The sequence below is a fragment of the Suricata suricatta genome, chromosome 2, assembly GCF_006229205.1.
Source record: "Suricata suricatta isolate VVHF042 chromosome 2, meerkat_22Aug2017_6uvM2_HiC, whole genome shotgun sequence".
NCBI lineage: Eukaryota > Metazoa > Chordata > Mammalia > Carnivora > Herpestidae > Suricata > Suricata suricatta.
In genome coordinates, this window is record NC_043701.1 from 26,705,483 (window position 1) to 26,720,718 (window position 15,236).

Genomic DNA, 15,236 nt, shown 5'->3' on the forward strand with positions numbered 1-15,236 from the left:
GGAGGCGAGGCGGCCGCCGGCGCCCCGGAGCCGCTGTCCACTGCTGAAGCGCCGGCGGCCGCCGCTGCGCTGCCCGCCTGGATGCGCCTCTATTTCTACGGGATGCACGGGATCACCCTGGACGTGCTCGTGTCCTCGGTTCGGCGCTTCGCTAGCAGCCCGGACCTCCGGATGCTGGGCTTCTCCTCGCCCTACCGCTGCCTGCTGCACTCGCTCACCCACTTAGCCCTGGAGAAGGTCTACCTGCAGCAGCGGCGCTGCCCCAGCGCCTTCCTCTTCAATTTTCTCGTCTACCCCTCGGCCCACGTGGCGCTGCAGACCCTGGCGGGTCCGGCGCCGCTGCTCGGCCTGCGCAGCGGACCGGGGAGCCGCGCGGCGCCGGGGACACTGGACCTAGCGCTGCAGTACGTGCTGGCGCTCTACCACTGCCATGTGTTCCTGAAGCGCTTCCTGCGCTTGCGGTACCGGCGGCAGCCAGAGCCGCAGCAGCACCAGCGGCACTGGCCCGGCGCGCCCCCCGCCCCTCTGGGCGCCCCGGCCCCTGCGGTTGCAGGTGGCCGGAGGCGACTACCCCGAGACTCTCGAGGCGTCGGAGGAGCCTCCAGTCACGGGCTGCCGGACCTACTCCGCTTTCTTTTCTTCGGAATGCACGGCTTTTTGGATGAGATCTTCTTCACTTTCTTCTTTAACTTACTGGGGCAGGGAGACGGGGCCACCAGCGGCCACACGTCGCTCTGGTCCTTCTTTATGTATGGCAGCTGCAGTTTTGTGGTGGAAAAGCTCTACTTCCACCTGCACTACAGTCGTGGCTGGAACACTTGGAAGCGGGTGCCCATCTACGTGATCTTCATCTATGTGTGGGAGTTGTCCTGGGGTCTGGGACTGCGCACGTGCGGCGCTTGTTCCTGGGACTATTCTCACTACCCGCTCAATTTCATGGGCCTCATCACCCTGATGTATTTACCCGGTTGGATATTCCTTAGTGTGTACCAGGACCTCCTTTCCAACGTGTTGTGGCGGGTGCAGTACGTACCAACTAAATAAGACCCCCCCCCCAAAATCGCTGGATTCCCACGAACCAAATCGATTTATTTTTACACATTTAAAACAGAGTGGGTATTTTAGCCTTTTAATTTTTATACGTTTTACTAAATTCTTCCAATATGTTTTATTGGACCTTTTAGTTTTTATGACACTTTGGGACCTATGCATAATACAATATTTTGAAGTATTACTCAAAACATAAAGTACTTGTCAATATTTAAACCCCCTTAGGAGCTTATATAGCAAAACCGTTAGACCTTAACGTCAGAAGCTGTAGTATATTCACTTTTTGGGGCGTGGGTGGGTGATAACTACTAATCTTTTTTTTAAGTGAGGAGGTTATTCAAATCAGAAATTCATGATCTCTACAAGATTTGGTGAAATCTTCTGATTTAATGATTTGTTGACTTTCCTGTTTAATCCAAGTTCATTTTAATTCCTTGCCGTATTTATTAATCACTGCGGAAACTCAGTATCTTGTATGCCTAAAACTACAGTCAGACTACAGGCTCTTAAAGTGCCTCCCTCTAGTACATAAGTGAAAAGAAACTGACAAATGTGAAAACACATCCTAAGGATACATTTTTAAACTCAGACAGGTGACACTGTGTTAAGATATTTGATCTCCATCCTGGAAATCATTGTTTTCCAATGTGGATTAGCCTTAAATGCCCAGTGTGTTGACATTGATCAGATCCTGTGTGTTATCTATGGCTGTAAATTTTGTTGTAAAACGTCTACTTGTATGCCCAAAGGCCAAGCAAAGTTGTACCACCCAATAGTGTTCTAACCCTATGGACTCTTTCTACATGGAACTTCAAGAATAGAAACGGTTCCTTGGAATAAAATGAACCTGAATGTTCATTATACTTGCCTTTGGCCTAATTGGTTTACCATGAATACAGATATGTGTTTTCAGCGTATTTCTGACATGGCTCACTTGTAAATGTCTTTCTTTTTGCTTCTGGGCCCACAGAGTTTTGGGGTCAAACCTTGATGTGGTCATGTGGATTATAAATCAGTGATAGCTTTTTGGTGGCTCATTATTAATGTCTGGAAACGCCAAAGTTAAATGAGATGATAAAAACCGTTTTAGGAAATTGTGTCTAATCAATTAATAATGTACTTTAAGGTTGTTTGCGGTTTTTATCATAGTTAGAAACAACAAGTAGAATTGAGCATGGCTTAGTGAAGGATGACTAACACCTTCTCAGTTTTCATTACAAAGATAATTAGGAAAACTTACAGTGTGTACAAATGAATGGTTTCCGCTTCAAACTATTAGCTCATCTGTTCTATGAAAGGGGCTTATTTCTGTTTTCAGAAAATGTTTGCTATGGCAGTAAAAACAAATATATTTAGATGATTGTCAGGAATAATTTGAGAATGTTATTTTAATCCACTCTCTGAGGTTGCAAGCTAATTTATAAGTAATGCAATATAATCAACCCCACCTGTGAAATGGATCGTGTCACACTATTTTAGCTGGTCAAAGTTGAAGAGGAGCTATTAAAAGTAAGCTTAATGTTTGCAGAAAGAAAAAGTGTCACTTTATGACACTTGGTCATAGATAAAGGATTTCTGGAAGCCTTGGAGAGGACAAAGTTTAAGTATGGACACTAACGTTTGATGCTGGGCAAAATATTTGTAATACAAATGTGACACATGCACCGGAATCTAAGTGAAGTGTGGCGCCACTCTACACTACACATTCCTGTGAACGCTGAACCAAACCCTTGGCTTCTGGAATACTTGTACAGGTTTGCACTCATGCTCTTCACCTGCTGCTCCTCAGCCTGCTCTCCTGCTTACCAGCATTCTTGGGGTAGGAAATCTGTCAGGAAGGGGGAAGCCTATTATTTTTTGTTTGTTTGTCTTGTTTTTTATTTAATGTTCATTTATTTTTGAGAGAGGGAGAGAGGGAGAGAGAGGACAGGGGAGGAGCAGAGAGAGAGGGAGACCCAGAATCTGAAGCAGGCTCCAGGCTCTGAGCTGTCGGCACAGAGCCCCACGAGGGATTTGAACCCACAAACTGTGAGATCATGACCTGAACTGAAGTCGAAGGTTTAACTAACCGAGCCATCCAGGTGCCCCTGTTTGTCTTGTTTTTAATGTTAATCATATTTTAAAGAAAAAGTCAAGGTTTCCATTCATTCAGTTCATTCAAGACCCACTATTTACTAAGCATTTGTCTGAATTCTGCAGATACAGCAATGATCCAACACAGACAAAATCTCTGTCCTTATGAAGCTCAAGCTTAGCATTTTGATTCATTTGAAGTTATACTTCTTTGCAAGGCTAGTACTGGGCAATGAGAGGCAGTGGCTATGAAGGTTCTCATCAGGCCTGTCCCTGGAATATCAATCCATCATCTCTAAAACAAAAGCCCATTAACAGCCCCTCAGCTAGTGCTACAAAGACTTCATTCATAGGTATTCAGGAAGTGATTATTCTGTCTACTAACCCAGCACCTTGCTGTATGTCTTCTCATTACATGTTTACTCAATTTCTTAATTGACATTTTGCTATAACTGAAACTTTAAAGAAAAAAACAGGGACAATCAATTCAGTTAACTTATTAACAGTTCAGTTATGAAGTGACAAGTCAATATAGTAATGTTTAAGTGATACCACGTGCCAAGAAATGTTGCTCTATTATATATATAAAATCCGAAGTAAATATATGTATATATCCATATATATTTTAAATGAATATATATTGTATATACATCTTAAGTAGATATATATATAGTCTTAAGTAAATATATATAGTTTTAAGTAGGTGTATATAATCTTAAGTAAGATACATATAATCTTAAATATATATCCATATATAAAGTAATACATATAAAAATATATATCTTAACTATAGATACATATACGTACATACAGAAACACACACACACACACACACACACATACTTAAACCTCTAGCAAGCCTCTTCTTACAAATGAAGACTCTGAAACTTCAACCTGCAGGGGTTAAGTAACTGCCCAAGTCATACAACCATTGAATATTCAGACTTGAATCCAAGTCCGCTGTACTCTAGGGTCTGTTCATAAAAGCAACACTCTCATACCTCTGTCTCCTGACCACGATGATTTGGGATCTTCTTTTTTTTTTTTCCATAATATTTTATTGTCAAATTGTTTTCCATACAACACCCAGTGCTCTTCCCCTTAAGTGCCCTCCACCATCACCACCACCTCTTTTCCCCCCTCCCCCTTCCCCTTCAACCCTCAGTTCATTCTCAGCATTCAATAGTCTCTCAAGTTTTGCATGATTTGGGATCTTCTATGGATTTCACCTTACAATTTGTATTGCTCGTCCCTTCCACTATCACAGATGCGAGGGAAGATGTATAAAAGCCAGGCCCTAGAAACAAATATGCTCTTTCATGTTACCCTTTTATTCCCTGGAAAATAACAATGGAGCCAATACCAAGTTGCATAACTGAAAATCAGTTCTAATCCTCAGATGATAGTCTTTATATTCAAACAGTGCTCTGAAGTGAGTTCTTGATTTGAAGTCAGATAATCTTGATATAAGAATACTACACCAAAAGACATAATACCTTATATCACAAGCTAGAAAAAATATGTACAATTAATTCTACATATTTAACATAGCATCACTGTAAGAGCTAAACAGCCCAACAATTAAAATTCAATTTTTTGCAGAGACATTTATTGTGAGTTCAGTTAAACACCTTAGCATCCGTTATGTCTTTAACAGAAAACATGAAAAAAAGTGACAAGTATGGTTTTTGCTCCATGTTTAACTTCTAAAACACTGAAATTTTCTTCTAAAAATGCTTTAAATTTTAAATCAATTCTATCTAGGCACTGCATCTGAAGAGAAATTGAACCTTTTACATTTTTCATGTTAACAATGAACATAGAAGTTTCTAACTTTGGTAAAGCCTCCAATAACTTTGATAATCGATTTCAATATTTCAGTCATCTCAATGACTCAGTGTACTTAACTTTGAACATTATCATTATTTGACATTTCATGTTTCAACTCAGCAAAATACAACTTAGGAAAGTATGACCTGTCCTTTGTCATTTAAGAAACATTTCTAGTTGGCTAATTCCATCCTTTCGAAAAAATAATTATTCTGTTCTATTTTGAAATAGACTCTGTTGACATCATGGACCTGGTTCTCTTAAGTGGGAAGATGAAGAATTTCGGTAGACTATTTTGGTTCTTTTTCCACTTCCCTGACACATTTAAAAATCAATATACTTGGAAAGGAAGTTATGCCCCAGGCTTGGAGTGGTAAATCCCTGTATCGTCATATCTGAAAGCATTTTAATAAAATCAATTTTTGTTTATATTAAAAGGCATTAAACACACATTACCTTTTAAATTAATTTTAAATATGCTATCTCCAATATATTTCCCAACACTGCTTAATGGAATCAAGCTCCATTACTGAGGGAAAGTAAGAAGACACACTCTTTCGCGCCCTCCCTCGAACACACACCTCCGTCTGTGCCGCAGGAAACAATGCCGGTCAAAGGTGGTTCTGTTGTGTTGCCAGTTTTAGGGTGTTTTTTTTTCCTATTCTTAGACTTGGTACCAGAGGAACCAACAAAAACAGCAATTCTATTCACTAGGATTGGCCTCATTCTATTTGTTAACTTTGAAGCAGTAAGCCATCACATAGGCAGTGGCTTCCCAGACAGGTGCAACCCAAATTATAAATTAACCTGGGAAGAGTATAGAGAAATTTTTCCCTAGAGAGTTTTTCTATTAATATAAAGAGAATATAAATATAAAGACCTTTTTCCCCCTTACTTTTTAAATGTTCTCTGCAGAAATGGTCAATTCTTAGATAACCATTAGAGAGAGAGAGAGAGAGAGAGAGAGAGAGAGAGAGGATGAGAGTGAGGAAATGATGTTTGACTTACAGAAAGATTTTATTTTGATCTTTTAACAATTTCATTAGAATCAAAACATCACAGGGACCAACTTTCCCGTTTGGAAAAAGTGTATCTTTATCATGATTAAGGAGAATCAAGGATTGAAGGAAACCATAAAGGTTAATAACATCCAGCCTTCCATCCAAGGCAGGAATTTCTGACGACATCTCTGACAGATGGTTTCTCAACTCAGTGTTGACTATTCAAGGCAGTATTAATTATGCTTTTCATGCGAAGACCAGATAATGGGAAAGCTGTCGACGGCTGAGCTGATAAACCCCACCATCTATCAGTGAGGAAACGAGGCTTTGCAAAGTTCTCAGGCGCTAATATATGTCATTCATCCTGCTCGTGTCTTGCAATGGAACATTTTATAAGACACTGTTTTCTCATCACTAAAGAAGAATCAATGTTTCATTCATTTATCAGGATACATATGGTCATATATCTTTCCTAATGATGCTCCATTCACAGAGTCTAAGCAGAAGGGCTTTGAGAACTTTGACAGTAATCGATGTTACTTCAGAAAAAGAAGAAAAAAGAAACATCGCCTGCAGGCAGAGGAGTACAAGGGTAAATAGTAGGGACCCTGTTTGGTTTGCTGGAGTCTCAATCTGGTTGGACCCAGAAGAAGTCTTGTCTTTGGTTGTTGCTCAGGATGTCAACTGAGGGAGTTTCTTGGTAGCTTCCTCTGGCTGCCCTAAACAGCTGCATTAATTAAGAAAGGAATTGAGGGGTTCCGGAGTGACTCAGTCAGTTAAGTGTCTGACTTCGGCTCATGTCATGGTCTCACGGCTCATGAGTTCAAGCCTCACGTTGGGCTCTGCTGACAGCTCAGAGCCTGGAGCCTGCTTCAGATTCTGTGTCTCCCTCTCTCTCAGCCCCTCAGAGGCTTGTGCTTTGTCTCAGTCTCTCTCTCTCTCAAAAATAAACAAACATTAAAAAAAATTTTTTTTAAATAAATAAATAAAAATAAAGGAATTGAGAGACCACTGATGTCACAGAAGCAAGTAGCTAGCCAGGAAGGATGAAAGATGCCATGGATCAACAGTCCCAATAAAAAAAAAGTGAATTATATATTAAACAGAGAACTGGCCCCACTTTTGATTGGATTCCAAAAGGCATTTATATTACATCTGAGATATTTTATTAACATACTATATATATATACACACTATATCCATGATAAAAATTGAGCTAGTCTCACAGGATCTCAGATTCAGAACTTTAAATATTTGAAAAGTAGTGTTGTTGGAGAAAAATAACATTGAGAGAAATATGCAGAAAGTTTACATCATAGTATTTAGTTGGTTCCACTAACTTTTAGGAACTGAAATTAAATGAAATATGCTCTTGTACTTTTCTGAAGGAGAACTATTTTAGTCTTAATCTTTTATTAGAAACAATGAATGGACAGGAAGATAAATGGAAGATAAAATAAATGAAAGTGTTCCCTGGAGTACATTGGAGCAAGTTCTCAGATCCCAAGTACTTAAAGCAAGCATTCAACAAAATTTATCACTGTATGTACTTGTAATGATGATATTTTCAACCAACAAAACAAGACAGAAACAAAAGAATAATAAAGACAGAAATAGAAGATATAGTGGAAGGAATAGTATTCAATAGCTTTAGAGAGTCCATGGATTATTTATCTATGGCTAAAATAATTCAGATTAGAAATGGTGTTCTTACTCTTTATATCATGTATGATTTGAATTACAAAGAAAATGTTCAGCTTGTGAAGTACCACACACTGTAGGTGTGATTGAGTACCAGAATGTATACTTTCTTGAGTTAATAATTATTCAACAAAATTTCAGAGTTTATTTTGTTTGCATGTGTAATGATATTATTGGACATGCTATAAGAATTTTAATAATGTGTCTTTGGAGTATCTACCCATTGAATAGATAAACAGTCTACAACTTACTAAAATCTAAAATCGTGAAACATCAGAGTTCGAGGACAGAACTAAAAGTCATCTAATGCAACTCCCAAACAATAGACTAATTCCTTCTAGATCATCTTTTACAGGGGTCCTTCCACTGTCTTCTTGATGACATCCAGTGACAGAGATTATTGTACTTACTCAAATCTCCAAGGCCAACCCATTTCTTTGTTCTGTAGTTTTAGTTGCTAGAAAGTTCTTAACAGTAAGACACATATGTAATTTTCACATATTTTCCAAGTTGTCATCCATAGAAGAGGACCAAAAGTTTGAAGAAATTTTCCAGGTGTGTTTTAATTGTTTTACTTCAGGCTTAATATCCAACATCTTTCAGCAATAGATAATAAAGTATACAATTGGAAAATTATTACCTACTTTAATCAGCACTGTTTCAACTGAATTTTCATATATCTAAATACTCTAAGTCTCTTCCTGTAAACTGCCATTTGGCTAGTGATCCCTTTATGCACCTGCATATTCATATAAAAATAATTGGCATGGATCTGTGCTCTTCCCATACACCATGATTTGTCCTAAAGGTGAGTGAGAGAGAAATTAAGGCAAATAGAGTACAGAATAGAAAATCTACCACTGAATTCACTCTTCATTTTCTTCATTCTTCCTATGTTCCTACTCTTCTTTCCAGAGCAGGCATATGTTATTCTTCATGTTTTTCCCCCACCTAGCAAAGAACCTAGCACAGAGCAGGTGCTCAGATTTTGTTGTTGTTGATGATGAACTTACCTGAATTCTCATGCCAGACACTTCGATAGTGGCAGCAGGAATTAGGAATGTGCCAGGTGGCAACATGGGATTTCAATGGGACATTAGTTTATGGAATATACACAAGACTCACTATGCGCCTAAAAAAAAGGTAGGAGTTGCTTAATCTCTCAATTTTTCCCTCTTTGCTCCACAACTACTTTTGTCAGGTGCAGAACTGGGTGGTTCCCTATAAGAGATTTTAGCTACATTATAATTTTTTTTAATTTGTAGGTTATTCAGACAACTTAAGTTTGAAATGTTCTTTTGGAAATATGAATTAAAGAAAAGACTGATACTGACATGTACTCGCTGGCAGTATATATATTACTGCATGACATGTCCCTAAAGATTGATGTGCTCAATTTACAGCTTATCGATGCCTCTTGATTTTCACTGTTTTTGATGATGACCTTCTGGATTTGGGCAACTTTTGAATAAAAATAAAAATAAAAATCAGGAGCCCCTGGGTGGCTTAGTTGGTTACATGCCTGATTCTTGGTTTAGGCTCCAATCAAGATCTCACAGTTCATGGGATCAAGCCCCCTATTGGGCTCTGTGGTGACAGTGTGGAGCCTGCTTAGGATTCTCTCTCTCCTTCTCTCTGCCCCTCCTTCATTCACACTTTCTCCCTCTCATAAATAAATAAATAAATAAATTCAAAATTAGTTACATTTAGAAAATTGCTGCTAGTGACAGGTGGTAAACACTTATGTTTTATGGTCTTTGTATCTGATTCACTTTTTGCTATATTTCCAACTCCAAATATTATTGGCAGATTGTTAGTCAGAGCTCTTGAGAGAAAGAGAACCAGTAGAGATCTATAACTAGGTAGATAGATAGAGATAGAGATAGAGATAGAGATAGATAGAGAGGTTTATTATAAGAATTGGCTCATACAGTTATGAGAGCTGACAAGTCCTGAGAACTGCAGGTTAAGTCTGCCAGCTGGAGACTCAGGAAAGATAATAGTAAAGGTTCTAGTTTGAGCCCAAAGGCCTAAGAATCATGAGAACCAATAGTATAGTTTCAGTGCAAGACTGGCAGGCTTAAGACCCAGAAAGAGCTGATGTTTGAGTCTGAAGACAAGAAAATACCAATGTCTTAGCTAGAAAGCAGTGAGGCAGGAAGAATTTCCTCTTATTCAGAGAAGGTCAGTCTTTTTGTTCTATTCATGCCTTCAACTGATTGGATGAGGCCCACCCACATTAGGAAAGACAATCTACTTTACCCCACCTATTGATCTAAATATTAAGCCCATCCAAAAACACCCTCACTGAAAGGCTCAGAATATTTGATCAAATATCCAGGCAACCTTGGGCCAGTCGAGTTGACACATAAAATTAGTCATCATACAGATCAAAACATTTGAACCAAAGGATTTAAAATGAGCCTAAGAATAATTGAGAATTCATCTATTCACCTATTCAACAAATATTTAAATGCATAGTGTGTTAAAAGGTAACTAAGACATAGATAATTCTTTTTCTTATGGAGCAAAGAACACATATTTTAAAACAACAGTTTGTGTTAGAGAAAGATGCTGTTGAAGGAAATAACAGGGAAGCCACCTGGACTGGAAAGCATAGTGGGGAGAGTCTGGGAAGAGGGTCTATGATGCTCAAAGTCCTGCCAAAAGTGAATATCAGAACATTGAGTCACTCAAAGCCCATGGATCCTGGATTAGGAGAGTAGTAGAGAGGTGAGTGAGGGCTGAAGCCAGAAAGGTAGGCAAAAGGCAGGTCTTGAAACCTTGTGGGTACATTAGAGTAGGGGGACCATTTCCTAAGGGTGTTGATAAGTTACTTAGAGGGTTAAAGCAGACAAAGGCCAGTTCCACTTTGCATTTTTGAATGAAAACTGAGAGAGATCAAGATGAGAGGTAGAAAAGGCCAGTTATAGGCTGTTATATAAAAAAAGTGAGAGATGGATGGTGGACTGGGCCAAGGTTGATGGTGGAGATGGACTCAGATACTGAGGTCTGAGAGACATTGAAGAGGCGCAACAGACAGCGTGTGGTGATAGGATGGTTGTGCAGGTAGAGGGAGAGAAGAGGATTTAATTGGCCGTGAAGTGAATGTAGACTCAGAGCCTTGAGGACCCGTGAAAGCAAGTGTCAAGAAGAAGCCTTCACAAGGTGCAGGGACAAATGGTCAGATCGCCAGGAGAGCCAGAGAATGTGGTTTGACCAGTAACAGAAGAGAAAGAGGAGGATATGTTTGGTATCATTAAAGAACACTTGAAATGAAAGCAAATTAAAAACAGAATCAATGATCATTGCGTTCCAAATTATTCAGGATGGGGGAGTATAGGCAGGGATCGGAGGATGTTCAACTGAAATATACTGAGGGCAACTTGGGGAAATGATGCCAACGGCATATGTGACTTGTCTTAAAAGTGACTGTAAAGTGGAGGAAAAGGACTGGCCTGTAGCCAGAGAGGGGTAAGGGGCCAAGGAATAATTTTTATCTTCTCAATTGGGATTTTTTCATATATAAAATGTTGATGGAAAGGAGCCAGGACAGAGATTGAAGGGACAAAGAAAGAAGAGATACAAAATCTTATTAAAGCATAAAAAGGAATAATTGATACTAACCTCAGTGAAAGCTCCCCATTTGTTTTATAAGCATTACATGTATCAGTTGCTTTAATTTCCACAGCAACCCAATCACAAGTACTATAATAATCTGCATTTTTACATATGCTATGGCTGACAGAGGCAGGAGTTAAACATCTTGCCCGAGGCCACAGGCAACAGAGCCAGGATTTGGACCCAGGCAGTCTGAATCCCAAGCTGCATTCTCTAAAAACCTACCTAGGTAAGTGGAGGAAAAGGGAGGAGGTGAAAAAAAAGGAACAGGTGGAGAGGGAAAAAGAACCTAGGGTTGGCACTACACTAAATGTACATGCTGCCCAATTTATGCAACCTAATAAGGAACCCAGAGAAAGCATTTAAACCAGTTCTACTCAAAGAGAATTCAAATATATATCTATTGCCTAACTCTTTTAATTTTGATTCAATTGCATATTTGTTCATTCAGTAAAGATTTATTGAGTATCTACTACGTAATGGGCACTGAGAATACTCTGGAATTAAAAAATGAGCAAGTCTGCCTTGGATCCTCCCCTTCATACCCTACCTTATGTATTCATCAGCTCTGGCTGCCATAACAAAATACCGTAGACTGATTGACTTAAGCAACAGAAATTCACTTTCTCTGTTCTGGAGTCTAGAAGTCCAGCAGGATTGTTTTAGTGAGAGCTCTCTCCCTGGCTTGCAAATGGCTGTCTTCTCACTGTGTCCTCATGTGGCGCAGAGAGCAAGGTCTCTGGTATCTCTTCTTATAAGAACACTAGTCCTTTCAAGATCAGGTCATACCTGTATGACCACATTTAAGCTTAATTACCTCCCTGAAGGCTCTATTTCCAGAATAGTCACATTGGGGATTAGGGCTTCAGCATATTAATTTGAGGGGAGGAAAATAAATTCAGTTCATGGCATATATTCTCTCTTAATTCCCACAATGACCCTGTATGACTGTTGTCATTATTACTATTATTATGAATCTACAGCTCGTAGATGAAATCATTGAAACCTATCTGCCACCCAGCTACTCAGAAATGAGAAAGAAACTCCATTTCAGCATTTTTTAAGGCAACATATCAGTCTCTCAGAAAGTCCAAGGCAGGAGTAATTGCCGGTTGGGGTAGGGTGGTTGGGGTAAGACTCTGAAAAAAGAAGGACGATCTTGTTGGCTTAATTTCTCTATAGTTACGTAAACCGATCATCACTGGTTTTTATTCTCTCTAGAGGTAAGTTCTATTTTGCCCAGGCCTAATTTTAACCTTTCTTAGTATTTATACACAGATTTCTAAGTGAGCCCCTCCCCATTTTTATTTTTTTCTCCAGACTCTACTTGCTACCCAGATAATTAGCTGTCTGGAGACATAGGATCGCAGACACTGTGTCTCCGGACTTTCCGTGAGCTGATACAGAAGCTTTAAAGGGCAACAATACTCAGCCAATTTACATCATTTCATACAATATATTTTGAGATTAGTGTTTAAAATAGTTGGCCAGTGGTCTTCAAGAGTACAAAATCAATTTTCAAAGTATTACAACTTTTACTGGGTAATCACATTTCCGTTAAGTTTGTACGGTGTTCATTTCCATTTCAGAAACATGAATTCCTAATATTATTTCTAGATGATCTATAAATAACTCCAGATATGCTTGCCAGTGTGATGCTTTGCTTTTGATGGCATAAAATCGAAAACATAAATAACAAGGTATTTTGTTTTCTAAGCCAAAGGAAAGAATGTTTTTTAATCCAGAAAGTCGTACATTACTTTGCAAGCTGCATGCAAATCGGGTAATTTAGACACATCAAAGGAAAGGTGATCTCTATGGAACTGTTTGCAGTCTAAATGTTCGGTAGACTCTTTCTTCAATTAAAGCGCAGTACAGTAAATGGACACATCCTCTGAGTCACCTTTGGTGTTAGAAGTTATTAGCCCTCCCAAAACACTAGAAATAGTCTGAGTGAAAACTTCCTGTTGAAGCAGCTAGGTGGAATCTCCAAGGATAAACAAATTCCAGATTTTTTAAACTTCACAACACAAGTCATATTTAGGGGCTAACATGTTTAATTTAATGGCAAGAAACTCTGTCAAGAGTCAACTTGCTGCCCCCAAATCATGTCAGGAGGTCAACAGAAACGTCTCAAAATGGAAAAGGTCAGTGATTGAAGTTAGCCATTCAACATGGCCTTTCTAGAAAACCATTTTCTTTTCTACTACCAAACTTTCTTGAATAGGCCCATTCACTAAACCAGATAAATGTTGATAAATAATTTGATAGTCAACTTTACTCTGTAATAGTGCAGTCCAATAGAACATTTGTTTTGTGTTTTGGCTTCTCACAAAATACACTTGGGAAAAGGTTGTCCCAAATATATCAACTAACAGTCAGTCTATGCCACAATTCTCTCTGATCTTCTTACTGTTGGTTACTCTGCAAGAAAATAACTCCCTTTGCCCAAGATTACAACAGTGCTCAAATGGCATCTCAGAATGTAGAAGTAGCTCGGATTCCTCCTTCTTGCATAACCTGTATGCAGTTCGGGATCAAGAAAATCAAGAATCTCCTCTGAGGGGCGCCTGGGTGGCTTGGTCCATTTAGCATCTGACGTCAGCTCAGGTTATGATCTCACAGTTGACGAGTTCAAGCCCCACATCAGGCTCTGTGCTGACAGCGCAGAGCCTGGATCTTTCTTCAGATTCCATGTCTCACTCTCTCTCTGTTTGCCCACTCTCTCACTCATGCTCTGTCTCTCTCTGTCTCAAAAATAAATATGAACATTAAAAGAAAAATTTAAAAGAAAGAGTCTCCTCTGAAGTTACCATTTGCAATAATTCCTTTCTATTCCCACTACCTCCAGAGGAAACAGAAATGTACTATAACAGTCTCCTACCTTATCTCCCTAACCCCAGTTTCTGTACCATTCAATATCTAAACTAAAAGGACTAAACTTAAAGAACAGTCTTCCCATTATGTCCCCAATACCTGCAGGTGACTTTCAGCAAAGTGACATCATCCATCATATTAAGTTATTTTTTGTTATTTTATGGTTTGCTCTATATTAATGTATAGAAGTGTTTCCATTCTCTGGTTGTGTTGAGCTATAAACACAAGGTTTCATCCCTGTCTTTGTTTATTCATTATTTAATATCCCTAATAACTTTTTTCTCTTTCATGGAAATTTCTAGAAGTTTCTTTCATATAAGTGTCAGAAACACACTTCTGAAATAAATATCCAGTTTTTATATACTGTTTTGTGGAAGAGCTTGGTACTTTAAATCATGGCTTTATCTAAATAAAACGGTCAAACAAAACAGGCAGTCGTTTCAGGTGGAGATACATCTGCATGTCTGACCTTAGCTTAGCACTGTGGAAGCTCTTCTTAACACCCCTGCATGTCTATGCTCCTCATGAGTGGGAAGAAACTAGGAAAATAGAGAATAAAAGAATGAAAAATAAACTGTATAAGCTTGAAATTAAAGCAGAATCCTCCATATCAACTTAGAGTAAAGCTCTTAAGAAACCAGAACTTTGAAATTCAAATATAAAATTTTGTGTATTTGAAGGAAATGAGTGTCAGTGCAAGTTTCACTTATCAATAGGTGTATGGGACCAGAATGAAAGAGGAAGGTGTGAGGAAAGTCCATCAGTGTCAGGAAACAATAGGATGTCCTTCCCTGAATCTGATGGGGCTTTTTTAGAGTCCCATACTCCCCTAATCTCTTTCTTTTTGTTGTTGTTATTTTCATCTTTCTTTCTTTCTCTTTCTTTCCTTCTTTCTTTTCTTTCTTCTTTCTTTCTTTCTTTCAGTACACATCAGTAGTTTATTACTTCTTTTTTCATTTAAATCCAAGTTAGTTAACATATAGTGTCATAATGATTTTAGGAGTAGAATTTAGTGATTCATCACTTACATATAACATCCAGTGCTCATCCCGACAAGTGCCCTCATTAATGCCCTTCACCCAT

General features: G+C 38.9%; 1 protein-coding gene across 1 annotated transcript in view; it reads left to right on the top strand.

Moving 5' to 3' along the window:
- TMEM229A (transmembrane protein 229A) overlaps positions 1 to 1,967 on the top strand; it is a 23,150-nt gene extending 21,183 nt beyond the window's left edge. The window contains exon 3 of the mRNA XM_029918149.1: positions 5 to 1,967. Within this exon, the coding sequence (XP_029774009.1) occupies positions 5 to 1,044 (1,040 nt within the window). The 3' untranslated portion in view covers positions 1,045 to 1,967. The remainder of the gene's footprint in view (positions 1 to 4) is intronic.
- The last annotated feature ends 13,269 nt before the right edge of the window (positions 1,968 to 15,236 follow it).